General features: G+C 43.6%; 1 protein-coding gene across 4 annotated transcripts in view; it reads left to right on the top strand.

Annotated features, from left to right (window-relative positions):
- Positions 1 to 3040: 3040 nt before the first annotated feature.
- ccdc141 (coiled-coil domain containing 141) overlaps positions 3041 to 17281 on the top strand; it is a 340177-nt gene continuing 325936 nt past the window's right edge. For all 4 annotated transcript variants that reach the window (XM_072477265.1, XM_072477274.1, XM_072477256.1 and 1 more), the window contains exons 1-2: positions 3041 to 3289; positions 3559 to 3681. In XM_072477265.1, the coding sequence (XP_072333366.1) occupies positions 3188 to 3289; positions 3559 to 3681 (225 nt within the window). In that variant the 5' untranslated portion in view covers positions 3041 to 3187. The remainder of the gene's footprint in view (positions 3290 to 3558; positions 3682 to 17281) is intronic.

Here is a 17281-nt window from a genome sequence, read left to right as displayed (position 1 = left end):
ATCTTCTCCAGCCATGTGTTATTTAAAATCAAACTTGGGAGGGTCCAACTAAATATTTCAACCCTGGTTTGCATGGTAAGATGGCCTATTACCTGAAACAGATGGGCATTCTAGCTGTTCACGCGGAAGTCCCTTTAAAGCTTTTGGCAGCGGGAGCACTTTGCAAGATCGACAGGGCTACATTTGCCAATGTCGTTTCCGGAGCCTACATCGAATGCCTGGAAGTCGGTCCAGTTTCTTTCCTTTTTGTGGACTTTGTTGCAGTTTGATACAACTGAGCGGTTGGCTGAGCCATTTAAGAGTCAACCACATTGTGTCACATGTAGGCCAGACCAGATAAGAATGGCAGATTTCCTTCCCTAAAGGGCATTAGTAAACTAGATGGGCCATCATTAGACTTCTAATTCCAGATTTTTCATTGAATTCTAAATCTGCCACCGATCATGACGGGATTTGAAACTTAGTCCCCTGAACATTACCCTTGGATTCTGCATTACGTGTCCAGCACCACTTCCTCAGTATAGAATCTATTTTGTGACCATTATCACCTGATTTACGCCAATTTCCATGGTTAAAATTGTCCCCAAGTGCGGGTGAATTTCCAGATTAGGTTCTAGGAAATAGAAAGTTTTGGTACCAGTCTCGGGGCAAGTATAGAATCTGTAAGGTGTGACTGAAGACCCTGTACTCTACTGCAACAACATTCCTTTGCTTTCAACCTCCGAATAATGCTCCTGATTTACTGCTGTAACCATTCTTATCCACTATCGAACTGAAATTGCCAACTGAATGAAGTAACAGTTGAATTGTGAGCATTTTTGGGCGGTGGCCTTATGTTAATTTTTACACTGTTAACTTGGGTTGAAATTCCCAAGCTCATTTTTCTGAATTCGGGTTATGAATTCTTAGCAAAAAAATGTTGGGAAAATTGGCAAGAACCTACAACATTTGCTTTTGAAGTTCTTTATTGATTCAGAAGGATTTGTTTTTCTATAATCATACTAACATTGTATTTTTCTGATATTACAAATCAATCATGACTGCACTATGAATTGAAACTTATTTCTGTCAGTGTTTACTGGTAAATAATTCCAGATATTGCATTTCCCCTGCAAAGCTGTATGTGTAATTTTTGTTACCAAGTTATATTCTGCTTGTCAATAAAGTTGCCATTTGGGCAAAACCTATGTCAATGTAACTATGTGAGGTGTAAATTGTAACTCTGCAGCACTTTCTTATATTGCCTTTTTATTTCTCAGAATAGAAATTGCAACACTGAATCACTTTTCTAAACAACGTTAGTATATTCCAGTGGTTTGTATCCTGTGTGCTGCGGCACACTGAGAACTGTCCAAGAATGCCGTGAAATAGTCATAGAATTTACAGTGCAGAAGGAGGCCATTCGGCCCATCGAGTCTGCACCAGCTCTTGGAAAGAGCACCCTACCCAAGCCCACACCTCCATCCTATCCCAATAACCCAGTAACCCCACCCAACACCTAAGGGCCATTTTGGACACTTAAGGGCAATTTAGCATGGCCAATCCACCTAACCTGCACATCTTTGACTGTGGGAGGAAACCGGAGCACCCGGAGGAAACCCACGCAGACACGGGGAGAATGTGCAGACTCCGCACAGACAGTGACCCAAGCCGGGAATCGAACCTGGGACCCTGGAGCTGTGAAGCAATTGTGCTAACCACTATGCTACCGTGCTGCCCTATGTTGTCCAAAGGGAATGAAAATCAATGTAAAACAAACATTTTTTTCATCTTAAACAATATTCAATCCAACCAAAATTACAACTCATAAAACTCATGAAAATTAATCATCAAATACTTTAAAAGTGAGGTAATGGTCTTTCGATTATAAAACGTGAACATTCTAAAACAGGTGGCCAAAGGATGAAATTGAGATGACGTGTTAGTTTTTACAAATCACCAAAGAAACCAAGCAATGGCTTTCCCGCACTTTTTTTATTGATCGTAAAACAAGACCAAGCAAGTTGGCAGATGCAGCAAAATTGACCGTATCTATTTTTCTTTGCTGGATCTGTTTTATATCCCTTGATCTAATAATAATCTTTATTATTGTCACAAGTAGGCTTACATTAACACTGCAATGAAGTTACTGTGAAAAGCCCCTAGTCGCCACATTCCGGCGCCTGTTCGGATACAGTGAGGGAGAATTCAGAATGTCCAATTCACCTAACAAGCACGTCTTTCGGGACTTGTGGGAGAAAACTGGAGCACCCGGGAAGCCCACGCAGAAACAGAGAGAATGTGCAGACTCCGCACAGACAGTGACCAAGCCGAGAATTGAATCTGGGACCCTGGCGCTGTAACTCATAACCTGAAAAGGTGAAATTTGGGTGCATGAACCGAGCACTGCATGTGGAACAGATTTAGGGTTATGAATAGTTAGAAATAGTTGGGCAGATTTTGAAAATGTTTCTGTGCTCGCAGTCGAAAATCAATGTATTCTGTGGTGAATGAAACATTAATTCATTTGATTCTTATTTAGCTTGTTGTATGCACGATGTTGCTAACCTCTCCAGTACGACCGTAACAATAGTAAATGTAAGTAAATGTGATGTTTATGAGCAATCAATTCAGCTGAAAAAAAGTGTGCTGTGGAATTGTTTGTCTCATTGAAATGTGCCATGTTACTGAAAAAGTAGGGAACCACTGGTGTTCGTTATAAGTTCAGAAATAAAACTTTGCAATAGCTCTGTCAAGATTCATGAGTTAGCAAATAAAGCTGAAAACTTAATTTAGATAGCTTTTTGCTCACAGCTCTTGCTGTGGGACAAAATCATTTCCTTCAGATTGTGATTGTTTCCATTTGATCGTCCAAGGTCATTTTAAGTTGTGTGAGGATTGCATCCAGTGCTTCTATGCTGATAATGGAGCAGGGCTGGCAGATTGGTGCCGTCAAAATAGGGGTGTGTCAGCTTCCTAAAGCAGTGATACAACACATGCTGCTTCAATCTATTTTTAACGAGCTGTTCCCTGCTGTGAATATTGAGACAGTGTTAGCTGAGCCCTTTTCCTGAATACATGTTCAGTAGTGAGCACTGCAATTTTATTGCCTTTTATCAGTTACTTTGCAGCCTAACTTTTAGATTCGGTTGAAAATTCTGTCTACAGGTTTAATCAATCAGCTGTACCAATTGTAAAGTAAGAGACCATGTCCAATGAAAGTGATTCTGGAGGTCGACCTTCAGCAACGACAATTAGTACTGTAGCTGTACAAACAGGGGACTCAAGAATTGTAGTAGCTATACTAAAGGCAAGTGTTCTCTCTCTCTCTGAAGTGAATACCCTATAGTTTTATTAAGTTGTGATGTAGAGAATTGAACTTTGGCCTGTGTTTTGCTTTCCAGCTTGTAGCTCCACTCCTGTGCAAAATTCTGTGTGCCTCGATATTAGCTAACCTTTCTGAAGTTCTAAACTTAGTGTTTTGAAAGTACTAATTACAGTTTTGTGTTAACTATATGTATAAGTAACATGATAATGTAATTATGATCTCCCATAAATCAAACACTTATTGTATTTCAGTCTGCGATGTGTGTGGAACTTCAGTTGGTTGAATCAGTACCAAATCTTCTTGAAATCGGCAGTAATGTTGATGAAACCAGGAAAATACTGAATGAACATGAGATTCTTCTAGCTAAGCTGAAGGTAAGGGGCATTGAGTGGGCAGGTAAGCATTAATTGGGAGCAATTGCATCACAGCACCAATGTTGACCTAACTATATATTTAATGTACAAGATATTAAAGCAACCATGAACTGATGACACAGAACATTAATACCATCCTGTAGATATGGCAAAAAAAAAGAGAAAACATTCAACGCTGTTGGAAAGGGCTGTACTGATGTGAAAGTAGGTTGTACCTTTGACCGTTCTATTGCCAGATTTGGAAAGGAAAAATCTACTGGTTGGAATCACAACAGTTCTACTGGGCTTATTCCACCCGCACTTATCGCACTGAAGTTTACAAGGTTGGTAGGAGAATGGCTTGTTATCATGGGGAAGAGAGGTATTTGCACTATTTGTAGGGTGTGTCCACATTTGGATGCTCCCCTTCTGGCCTAACAAGCTTTGACAAATGTACTAGAATTCTTTGAAGATGTAACTAGTAGAGTTGACCACGGAGAACAGGTGGATGTGGCTTATTTAGACTTTCAGAAGGCTTTAGACAAGGTATCACATAGCAGATTAATATGTAAAGTTAAAGCGCATGGGATTTATTACAGGTAATGTTTGCAGATGAATAGAAAGCTGATTAGCAGGCAGGAAGCAAAAAGTTGGAATAAATGGATATTTTTCTGATTGGCAGGCAGTGACTAGTGGGAGGCAGTGACTAGTGGGGTACTGCGGGCATCTGTGCTAGGACCCCAACTGTTCGCATTATATATTAATGATTTGCAAATGTAATTCTTCTCAAAGTTGGGTGGGAGAGTGAGCTGTGAGGACGATGCAGAGATGCTTCAGCAGGATTTGGACAGACTGACTGAGTGGGTAAATGAATGGCAGATGCAGTATAATATGGATAAATGTGAGGTTATCTGCTTCGATAGCAAAAATAGGAAGGCAAATTATTATTTGAATGGGTGTAAATTGAGAGAGGTAGATACTCAGTGAGACCTTGGTGTTCTCGTGTATCAGTCATTTAAAGTAAGCGCGCAAGTACAGCAGGCAATAAAGAAGGCAAATGGTATGTTGGCCTTCAGAGTGAGAGGATTTGAGTATAGGAATCTTGATGTTTTACTGCAATTGTATAGGGCACTGGTGAGGACACACCTGGAGTAGTATGTGCAGTTTTGATATCCTTACATGAGGAAGGATGTTCTTGCTATGGAAGCAGCGCAGCAAAGGTTTACCAGGCTGATTCCTGGGATGGTGGGACTGTCATATGAGGAGAGACTAAATCGATTAAGATTATATTCATTGAAGTTTAGAAGAGTGAGAGGGGATCCCATAGAAATGTATAAAATTCTAACAGGATTAGACGGTAGATTCAGAAAGAATATTCCCGAAGGTAGGGGAGTCCAGAACTAGGGGGTCATAGTTTGAGGATAAGGGGTAAACCTTTTCGGACTGAGGTGAGGAGAAATTTATTCACCCACCGAGTGATGAATGCGTGGAGTTGACTACCACAGCAAGTATGGGAGAGCAAGTATGGCCAAAATATTGTGTGATTTAAAGAAGGAATTAGATATAGCTCTTGGTGCTAAAGGGATCAAAGGATATGGGTGGAAGATGGCATCAGAGCATTGAGCTTGATGATCAGCCATGACGATGAACGGCGGGCAGGCTCGAAGGGCTGAATGGCCTCCTCCTGTTTCTATTTTCTATGTTTCTATGTAAGAGGCAGGATGGACTCCAACCTTTTTCAAGATTATGCTAGATTTCCCAACTGAGATTGGGACCTAAATCATTTGGATCTTCCTAATTTTCCTGGAAGATTCCTGTTTTTGTCACAAGAATAATGAAGGAAATGTGGTCCTTGATAACGGTATCTATAGCAGCTGGACTGATATGGGATTTCTAAACATTGGATCCAAATCCACCAAGTGCAAAGTAACTGTTTTTCTTTGAAACATTGAGACGATATCTTTGCTCAACTTTGAATAATGGTGGCTGCTTTCAGTCATTTCACAGTTATTTTTTTAATTCATGATATGTGGTAAGCCAGCATTTATTACCCATCCCAAATTGCCCTTGAGAGGGTATTTGTGAGTCACTTTCTTGAACCACTGGTTCATGCAGGTATACCCACAGTACTAGTAAGGAGACAGTTCCAGAAGTCTGATCCAGCAATGACAGCAACAACTCTAACACAATAAATGTATCAAGATACTTCACAGGAACGTTATGAAACAAAACATAAGTCGAGCCACTTAAGGGGAGGTTAGGTCACATGACCAGAAGCTTCATCAGAAAAGTAGATTTTAAGGAATGTCTTAAAGGGGGAAAGTTATCCTTGACTCCGTGGGACTGTCTGAGAAGAAGAAAGAAGGAAAGTGAGGCCAAGAGGCAAAGAGATAGAAGGAATTCATTCTGGAGCTTAGGGCTTTGGCAACCGAAGACAAGGCCACTAATGGTGGAACAATTAAAATCAGGAATGCTCAAAAGGCCAGAATTCAGTGAGCATGAATACATTGTAGAGGGTTGTGGGGCTGGAGAATATTCCATTGATAGGGTGGAACAAGGCCATGGAGGAATTTGGAAGCAAGAATGTGGCAGCTTCAAAAGGATTTTGCAAACCAATTGTTCCACAAAGCAAGTCTGCATTCTCCAAGCGTCCCTAAGCGACAGCATATAGTTGAGAAATAGGAGGGAGTGAGGAATAGACCCTTGGAGGATACCAGGCATAATGGTACAGGAGCAAGAAAAAGAGGAGCCATTGCAATTGGTATGCTGGCTAAGATTAGATGAGAAGGAAAACTGGGAGTGCAATCTTATGCAGCTGTATGATAGTGGAAAGGTATTGAAGGAAGATGGCGTAGTCAACTGTTTCAAAGTCTGCAGGCTGGTTGAGAAGAATGAAGAGGGATTCTTTCCTTTGTCACAATCATATAGAATGTCATTTATCACTTTTCTAAGGGCTGTTTCGGCACTGTCACTGATCAAGGGATTCCTCAGGAAAGAGGAGTACATAATTTTGAGGTGACATCGCAATCAAGGACTTTGGGGAGGAAAGAGAGTTTGGAGATGGGGTGGTAGTTTAAAAGGATAGTTGGGGCAAGAATAGTTTTTTTTGAGGAGAGGAGTGATGACAGATTTAAAGGAAAGGGAGATGACCCCTAAAGAGCGACAACTATTAACAATATTGACCAACACAGGGACCAGGAGGGAAAGTGGGGTGATCAATAGCTTAGTGTTCATGGGATCAAGGGAACAGGTGATATGCCTCATAGTGAACTCACAGAGGGCACAAGGGGAAATAAAAGAGAAACTGGAGAAAGAAGTGAGTTGAGCGCAAGGGCAAGGGGATATTGTGGAGCAAGGTTTGCTGGGTGGACTAGGGAAAGTAAGAGATGTGGCAGAGGCAGCTGGTCGGAATGACTCCATTTCATGATAAAGTAGTTATCATGCTCCTCCCACTTGTTGATAAGTGGAGGGGACAGGAGAAAGAGACTTAACGGGCCACAACTTCCAGTCTCTGGATAATCGGAGAAGCGACACATGACTGAAGATGTGCGTCTGACCCCGCAGTAGTCCTGATGCTTGGTCCTATACCGGAAATTCTGGTAGGCAATTTGCCTGCTCTCACGGACCCTTCATGAATGACTCCAACTCTGAGCTAGAGTGGGAGACTTTAAACAGATCCACAGTACTTACTTGGATACCTAGGAAATGTTAGACTGAGCAAAACCTAGTTTAATACCTGGCTAACTCCACAGATGGCTGTCCAATCATTGCCACACCCTCAACCCAACCCAATTATCCCCCTGATCCCCCGAATAAACCCATGACCTGACTATCTTCCCTACTCTACTATCCCCATCACCACCCGACTACCCCCTTGACCCCCAACTATGCTCAGCCTGACTCGCCCCCGATTACCCGACTCAGCCCAACTAACCCTGACTTGACTCAACTACCTCCCCAATCGTGATTAATCCATCTGGGGACAGGGATGGGTGGGTTAGGGGGGGGGGGGGGGGGGGAAGAGAGGGAGGGGGCAGTTCAGCATTTTAGCACATATTTAGGAAGAACGTGATAGCCACATGTGCTGAGGCTATAAAATTGAATGTCAATACAATCAAACCTATCTCCTAGAGTCATAGGGCCTAGAAATCGACAGCACAGAAAAGGCCCTTTGGACCATCACATCTGCGCGGTCATAAACAACCAACAAAACTATTGGTCCCCTTATTTGAGAAACGATGTAGTGGCATTGGAGGCAGTTCAGAGGCTAGGTTGATTCCGGAGATGAGGGGTTTGTCGTATGAAGTGAGATTGAACAGTTTCGGCCGATACTCTCTTGAATTTAGAAGAACGAGCGGAGATCAAATTGAGGCATATGTGATGATAAAAGGTTTGGACAAAGTAGACGTGGAGCATCTGCTGCAACTTGTGGGGCATTCCAGAATGAGAGGTCATAGTCTTACGACAAGAGGTAGCAAATTTAAAACAGAGTTGAAGAGAAACTACTTCTCCCAAAGGGTTGTAAATCTGTGGAATTCGCTACCCCAGAGTGCGGTGGATGCTGGGACAGTGAGTAAATTTAAGGAGGAGTTGGACAGATTTGTAACTGGTAATTGGTTGAAGGGTTATGGAGAACAGGCAGGACGGTGGAGTTAAGGTCAGGATGAGATCAGCCATGATCGAATGGCTGAGCAGACGCGATGGGCCAAATGGCAAAATTCTGCTCCTATATTTTTTGAATTTATGAACTATTCTAATCCCATTTTCCACATTTGGCCCATGGCCGTGTATAGCTTGGCATTGCAAGTGCAGATCTAAATACTTCTTAATGTTATGAGGGTCTCTGCCTCTACGACGCTTTCAGGCAGCGAGTTCCAGACTCCCACCACCCACTGGGTGAAAAAGCTATTCCTCACACCCCCTCTAAAGCTCCTGCCCCTTACTTTATGCCCCCCTGGTCATTGATCCCTCGACCAAGGGGAAAGGTTTCTTCCTATCCACTTTATTTATGGCCCTTCATACTTTTATACATCTCAATCATGTTCCCCCTCAGTCTCCTCTGCCCCAAGGAAAACAACCCCAGTCTATCCAATCTCTCTTTATAGCTAAAATTCTCCATAGAATCGAATAGAATAGAACCATTGAATTCCTACAGTGCAGAAGGGGACCATTCGGCCCAACGAGTCTGCACCGACCCACTGAAAGAGCACCTACCTCAGCCCCCTCCCATGCCCAACCCCTCCTAACATGCACATCTTTGAAAACTAAGGGGCAATTTAGCATGGCCAATCCACCTAATCTGCATATCTTTGGACTGTGGGAGGAAACGGGAGCACCCGGAGGTAGCCCACACAGCACGGGGAGAAAATGCAAACTTCACAATCACCCAAGGCCGGATTTGAACCCGCGTCCCTGGCACTGTGACACACCAATACTAACCACTGTGCCGCCCCCTCCTAAGGCAACATCCTGGTAAATCTCCTCGGCATCCTTTCAAGCACATCCTATTATGTGGGTTCCAGAACTGCACACAATACTTTAGCTGTGGTCTAACCAACATTTTATACAGTCCCAGCAAAACCTCCCTGCTCTTGAACTCAATGTTTGTTTGATTTTTTGTTTTGTTTATGTCACATGTACCGAGGTACAGTGAAAAGTATTTTTCTGCAAGCAGCTCAAACAGATCATTTAGTACATGAAAATAAAATTAAATTTTTTAAAAATGCATAAAAGAGCAACACAAGGTCCACAGTGTAGTATTAATCAGGTCAGTCCATAAGAGGGTTGTTTAAGAGTCTGGTAACAGCGGGCTAATAAAGACAATATACCAGATGCCTTCTTAACCATTGTATCCACCTGCTCTGCTACCTTAAGGGACTGATTTCCATGCACACCAAAGTCGATCTGATCCTTGGTGCTTCCCAGGGTGCTGCCATTTATCATGTATTCTTTTACCTTGTTTGTCCTGCCCAAGTGCATCACCTCACACTTTTCTGTATTGAAACGCATTTGCCACCGATCAGCCCATCTGACCAGCCTGTCTATATCCTCCTGAAATCGAAGGCTATCCTCCTCACTATTTAACACCTCACCAATTTTTGTATCATCTGCGAATATACTGATCAACCCTTCTCCATTCATATCTAAATCATTTACATAAACCACAAACAGCAAGGGCCGCAACACTGATCCCTGCGAGACTCCACTGGACACGGGCTTCCAGTTAGAAATACACACCTCGACCATCACCCTCTGTTTCCTGCCATTCAGCCAATTTTGGATCCAATTTGCCAAATTTCATTGGATCCCATGGGCTCTTAGCCTCGCTATCAGCCTCCCATGTATAGATCTGTCTATTGCATACATGCAAAACTTTTGGCAAGACTGGCCAGTAAGACCAGGTTCTCATACAAACGGTGGTAATTGTGTTTGTCCTGCAAAGTTCACTGTCAGAAGATGTCGGGTTAAGCCCATTCATAATGTTAATTAGGCAAGAGTATCTCCATGTGCCCAGTCCTGTGGTAAAAACCAGATGGCTCCTACCGATAACTTTCTCAAACTGCCATCCTATTGTGTTAATCTCAGTCCTCGGCTCCCACTTTATGTAGATAGCGACTTCTCTGCCCATCACAGCCCAGATTGGTGAGCCAAATAGGTATATCTGGCTGCTCCAAAGGCCTGATGAAATTCGAGGTCCCTTGTTTGCATCCCAGGAAGACATGATGGTTTGTGTTCGATGCCTAGTTGCCCGAAATCCAGATGTTAAGTTTCTTTTGTTTAATATAAATATTTTTATTCTCCATTTTCACATTTTCTTCAGAATTTACACCCCACCAGCAAACAGTAAAAGGTAACAAATACAATGTCAATCCCCTTATCAACAACAACAATCCCATCCTCCCACCACCCCAAACAACGATCCACCTGACAATATAAGCATCAAATAAAACCCTCCCAAGGTGGAAAGAAAAGGAAAAAACAAGGAATTAGGAATCACTTATGGTCACCATTGACATATACAGTCCACCCACCAAACCCCCCCCCTAATATTCAATGCCATCCAATCCCTGAAAGAGTACCGTGAGTGACACCCATGAATTGTAGACAGCCACCCCTCCCACCCCCCTCTCCGACTCCTCCCCTCCACTTCTTCTTGTAAACTCCTCCCCCCAACCTCGGTTCCTTCCCTCAACTTTTCACCCTGGCTAGACTCACCAAAACCTGTTCTACCAGGCTCCGATGGTCGCAGCCCCTCCCCCCACCTCACTCCCGTTCACTGGCCGGCTTAAAGCGGCCAGTGTGGAGGCCCCTGCCTGGGTCTCCTTCCCCCTTGCCCGGTCCCAGGAAAACCAATAAATCCCCTTTAGCACACAACCTCCGCATACACACCCAAGCCCCAAAGAACCATCATTGCAAATGAAAGTCCCATCTCTTCCCTTGTCCAAATATATACAGCGTCGACTCATTTAGTGCATACACCAACAAGCAGTGAAAAAATAAAGTTACATGAGGCTACATTGGTACAGGACCATTTCTCAATTCTGCCAAAGTCCTGCTGCCTTCGCAAACTCCTCCATTTCTGCCGCCGTCCCAAAATATAAGTCCTTGGATTTGTCAACTTAGCTGGATATACGATGCCGCACTGCACCTTGCTGATGTACAGTGCCTTCTTCACCCGGCTGAAGGCAGCCCACCTCCTCGCCAGCTCCACCGTAAAGTCCTGGTAGATGCATATACCAGCTCCAGCCCACTGCACCACCCGCTTCTGCTTTGCCCAGCACAGGACTTTCTCCTCCACGCTATACCTACGGAAACACAGAGTTACTACTCTTGGCGGCTCACTCGCCTTTGGTATAGGCCTCCAAGACCGATGAGCCCGATCCAGTTCAATTCGGGAGGGATCGTCCCCCTCCCCCAATAGTTTCGCCAACTTCGTGGCAAAATACTCCGTCGGTCTCGGGCCTTCCACACCTTCGGGCAGACCCACAATCCTCAGATTCTGTCACCTAGATCTGTTTTCCAGGTCTTCCATTTTGTCTCTCAGACCCTTGTTGGTCTCTATCACCCTCCGCAACTCGTTCCCCATCCAGGTGAGTTGATCACTGTGCTGCGATAATGCCTCTTCCACTTCCTTCAGTGTCCCACCTTGCTCCCGCACCTCCGCCGCTGTGCTCGATACCGCCGCCCTCACCGGAGCAATCGCCTCCTCCACCAGCACTTTGAATATCACCCCCATCTCATTCTTCATCGCTTCCATGTGTTTTGTGAACTGTTCCACAGCCATCACCTTGGTCATTTCTTCTGCTGTGAGCGATGCGACCTCCCCTGGTGCTCCAGCCTCCGCTTTCCTTACAGTTCCTCCACTGACGTTTTCACTCCCTGGCGGACTTCCGTTAACCCCCTTTTTCATGGCCGTTTTTCTCCCAAACTTGGACATTTCTCCTCCTGTGCCTTCTTATAGCCTTTTCAGTCTCCGTTGCCTCCGGGACCGGGCGTTAAAACTCCCAAATTCCTATTTTCGAGCGGGAGCCCTCCAGTGTGCGGCTGTCTCCCGTTCGCCGTCACTGGAAGTCGCCGATGTTAAGTTTCTTTAACCATTCGTCGGTGCCCCCAGTCGGGAATACAAAGTATTGTCTAGAATGCAGGCATGTGCTGTTTTTCACGCGAGCCATGGATGTTTCCCATACCTGTGTAAGTGTTACCAAGGCCAGCAGGTACCTATGAATACATTAACGTCGGCTCCCACCAGCTGTTAACTTTCGTAGAATCTTCATACAACTTTAATTGAGTGTAATGTTTCCACCAACTTCTCGCCTTTGTGCTAGTCAATAAATGCGCACGTATCACTGTCATTGCTACCTCGTACGGCTCGTGCCAACACGATTGGAGGCAGCTAAATTCCCCCATCGCCGTCTTGGGGTACATTTCATTTTTCAAATTGCTGATCTCGTTCTAGGTCCTGAAATGCCTATTGGTCCCTGACTTCCTTCCTGATCATGTGTAGCTGTTTGTTTAATTCTCTCATGCATTCTCAGATCCTACCTTTGGGGGCTCCGCATCGGTTTCTTCCAAAATGACTCACTCCGGTAATCGCACGACTCAGCAAATCATTAACTCAAAAGGTGTAAATCCAGAGCTCTGGTTCAGACTGGATGTAGGCGCATCAGGGCCCGTCAAACAGCCTTCCCCGGTTTCCTGAATTGCTTTCGCTATAATTTCCATCAATGTCAGATTTAAATATTCCACTGAATTGCACCCAATTCCCATTTGCTGTTTTGATTTCCGGTCTCTATCTTCTACCCTCAATTACTGAATCCAATCTAATTTGATGCATCCCACTAGTTACTATCCTCGCCCAGTCACGAGCCCTGGAAATATTCCATAGAATATTTAATCTCCTCTTCAAAAGAAACTTTGTTTGTATATCCATCAAAACCACCCAGACTGAGTGTATTTTATTTATTGGGCAGCACGGTAGCACAGTGGTTAGCACAGTTGCTTCACAGCTTCAGGATCCCAAGTTCGATTCCCGGCTTGGGTCACTGTCTGTGGAGTCTGCATGTTCTCTCCATGTCTGCGTGGGTTTCCTCCGGGTGCTCTGGTTTCCTTCCACTGTCCAAAGATGTGCAGGTTAGGTGGATTGCCATGCTAAATTCCCCTTAGTGTTCAAAAAGGTTAGGTGGGGTTACTGGATTACGGGGATAGGATGGAGATTGCTCTTTCCAAGGGCTGGTGCAGACTCGATGGGCTGAATGGCCTCCTTCTGCACTGTAAATTCTATGATTGCTAATTGGAATTCCTTTAAATGTCGGTTTTTTTCTTTTCACTTTTCTTAGCATACCAGTTCATAAGAATTAAAATTAATCCAGCAATTCCAACGTCTTGCATCCAGGCTTGGTGGTTTTCAAAGTTTGGATACTCATTAATCAGACGTCCCAGACATGAGCACTTGTCTGGGATTAACAAATGGCCTGAATAGGTTATGGTCTTTGCCCTATGTATTTTCTTTTCATGTACGGAATGATCTGTCTGAACTGTACGCAGAACAATACTTTTCACTGGACCTCGGTACACGTGACAATAAGCAAATCCAAATTCATTGCAATCCTTTAGTCCATGATTATTGCTGTGATATTGAAAATCTGCAAATTAATTCTTGAAGCTACTGCAAATCTTTTTCCATTTGCAATTACCTGTAAAACAAAACATGGGTTCAGTCATTTGAACATATCTAACAATTCAGAAGCTTAAAATGTTGTAATTCCCAATTCTTGTAAAAATTAAATACATCTTCAGCTGTTTATTGACAAGAGTTAATTCTGCCACATTCCAAAATACCTGTTATTAAAAACAGAAGATAATGTTAATTCCCCAGAAAGATAAATATTAACAAGTGTAGCCCAAAATAATGGTTAAAAAAGTCTATGAATATCCACATAAAATGAATGAAACATACAGATTCTCACAGCTTGTAAATTTCAAGCTGTTAATTTTCAGATTTCTCTCGCAGCTATAACCTCTTAAAAAGACAGAGCGCTACAAAAAAAAAAAAGCGATTATTATAATAAATTAAAGCTCACAATCCCTTGATTAAAATAAAAAAAGAGAATCCTCCATTCTCCTTCATTGTGACTTTTTATTGTTACATTTAAGCCAATTTCCAATCCCTGATTTTATAGGCATCACCTATTTGTTGATTCAAAATCTCAAGCACATTCCCACCCAAACATATTATCACCTGCAATCATAACTAGCAAAAACGTGCAACTTAATTAGTAGGAGGTTATATCCAAAAGCTGTGTGGAGATTTAAAAACAAATTAATTGTCTGCTGAAAGAGTTATCTTTCTGCAAAACCTAAAGGGACAGAACTAAACATTCTTGGAATCTTGCAGCTGTATAGCCTTGCCCAACTTTATTTTAACAAGTTCTAAACGCCATATTGAACTTCACCTTCTCAAATGTTATACTTTTCCCTCCTATTCTAATTTCTATGTTTTTTCCCAGATAATTTAGTTATTGCCTAAGTTACGAGGCAATAACTCAAAAAGAAAATAATAAACTAATTTGGTCATTTTAACTTTAACTGACTAGGTAATCACAATCATTTCCTCTTTATTTCACATCTTTAAATTTCTATTACTGATATGAGACCTAGAGAGACTTCACAAGTCGACTCAGAGCTGGATTCCGGAATTGTTCAACACAAGCCTGTATTTGGCCAACATAATTTTTTATTTTATCAATCTACTCTATCCCAGGACCCCTTATCCACTTTTGCTTGAACCAGGGCATGAGCTTCTTGTAGCTCATCAACTTTCTATCAAAAATCTATGTTTCCACTATTTTTCTTAGGGGTGGGTTAATCCTGTAACATTTGTCTCTCTGCAGTAGTAAAAGGCACCGTTACAATGTTCCTTATCTGGGTCCTGTTGCGCTCTGCTTTCACCACCGTTTGATAAGTAGCCATCCATACTACGGGTGGGGGAGCAGTGGGTGCTTTATATGGAGGTTAATGGTACCCTTTTTCTTTCAATTCTCCCATTGTCCTTCGTACTTCACTAAATCCCAATCTGGGAGGGCTGGGTCAGCTGCAGTGACCTGCATCATAGCTGGGGAGCTGCCGTCCCCACATACTTCTGAATGACCTTTGTTTTCTGTAAGTATAAAGTCAAGATCAGCACAGTGGCTTTCTCAATTTATATCACTTGTTTGAGCCTTCCACCACTTTTTACTGGTCAGTAGGGTGTCTGATGGAATCCACCCCGTTTTTGCATTTTCCCAAGTAGTTTGTTGACTTCTGTCTCTTTCAATAATAATAACCACAGTGTGCGAGTGTGTTCAGTGTATTGGACAAATCACCACACAACAAGTATTTAGTATAATCACAGTTTATTATTGAACCTAGGATTACTTCTATACTTAATAAATTACACGCTACTACACATATTAAACTATATCCAACAGTTAAACGACCTTTACTTAACTTCCAAGTGACCAGCTCTGTGCAGGTTAGATAAGGCCTTTATCTGGTTCCCCACGTGTGGAGCCAGGAGGTTGTCTGGTTCGTCTAGGCAGGGTGTGGTCTCTCTGGTGGAGAGCGTGTGTCCTTGAACTTGGCTGGTCGATGTGCTGCAGTTGGATGACAGAAGCCGGTCCTCCAAAAGAGGCAGAAAAAATGGTTGCATTGCCTTTTAACTGGGTTGTGTTTTCCCCACCCCTTTTGTGGGCGGTTTCGAGGTCACTGTCAATCAATTCCTCAGGTCTCCCATGTCTTTTGGGCTGGGCACTCAGTGGCCAATCCTGGGAGGGCTCCGAGCAGGAGCTCGGTGCCGTTCAGTCTGGAATATGATGTGATGGACCTGATGGTCCCATTGTTACGTTAATCACCTTGAATGCCTTGTATGAATTCCTGCATACTTCTGAGCTGCCATTTGCAAATACACAAGCTGCAGCTTGTCTGTGTCCCAGCCTGACCACATTTCCCATCATTCTTTCCGGGAGGCCATTTTAGATGGCCACAGTTTAGAGCATTTGCAGGCTACGTGAAGGAACACATTCCGTTTAACTCCCCATTCTGGAGTGAACTCAAGTTCCGCTTTTTTGGAACTTGTCTTATTGGCATTAACGCCATTGCTAACAGATTCTCTGAACGGCCGCGGTTTGTCTGGCCGCTCTCAGAGCGTCCCCTTGAGGAAACCTTTGCAGCTGTCCAGTTACAATATACAGCGTTTCCCTTGCGCTCCCTTCATCTGGTCTACTCTCGGTTTGCATTCGCTCTTTTAAATCGGCTGCTGGTCTCTAACAGCACCCAGTTGGGAGTATAATCAAGGAACATAATGCACATCTCACATCTGGCCTGAGCAGATCCCATCCGAGTCGCAATTTGTTAGGGAACTTCACAGCTATCCAACTACCATGTACCTAGTTCCCCTCAAGTGACCAGACGACACACGGAGTTCTCGTTGAAGATCCTTATTCAAGCTATAAGCAGGGAAACCTGTCACCATCATGTGGCCCACAGACTCTCTGACCAAAGGAATACAAGGATCATGTAACTGTTAAGCTCAGTTACAGGTCATTTGCATTTACCTATCATTCTGAAGCAATCGATTCTCAATTACAACTACGTGAATCCCTGACCCGTTATCAGTGAAGTTTTGAAGCTCCCCACTGGAGTGGAGCTAACCTACCGGCAAAGCGGGAAACTGTTTAACCTCCAACGCCTCCAGGCCCAGAACCAAGACCACCCCAACATCTGCCAGCGAGCTGCAGTACGCAGACGACGCCTGTGTCTGTGCACACTCAGAGGCCGAGCAACAAACCATCATTGATGCATTCACTAGGACATATGACAGAACGGACCTCAGACAAAACAACTGGAAAACGAAGGTTCTCGACCAGCCCGCTCCTGCCACACAAAACTGCCCCTGATCACCAAGATCCATGGTGTGCCCCTGGACTATGTGGATCATTTTCCATACCTCGGGAGCCTCCACTTGGCACAACCTCAAGTCCTGCACCAAGCTTATGGTCTACAGAGCAGCTCTGGTCTCCGCTCTCCTGCATTCATCAAAAACATGGACAATGTACAGCAGACACCTCAAATGCCTGGAGAGATA

This window comes from Scyliorhinus torazame, chromosome 2 (assembly GCF_047496885.1).
Source record: "Scyliorhinus torazame isolate Kashiwa2021f chromosome 2, sScyTor2.1, whole genome shotgun sequence".
NCBI classification, from domain to species: Eukaryota; Metazoa; Chordata; class Chondrichthyes; order Carcharhiniformes; family Scyliorhinidae; genus Scyliorhinus; species Scyliorhinus torazame.
The sequence above is the reverse complement of the archived record's forward strand: the minus strand, read 5'-3'. Positions and strand labels throughout refer to the sequence as shown.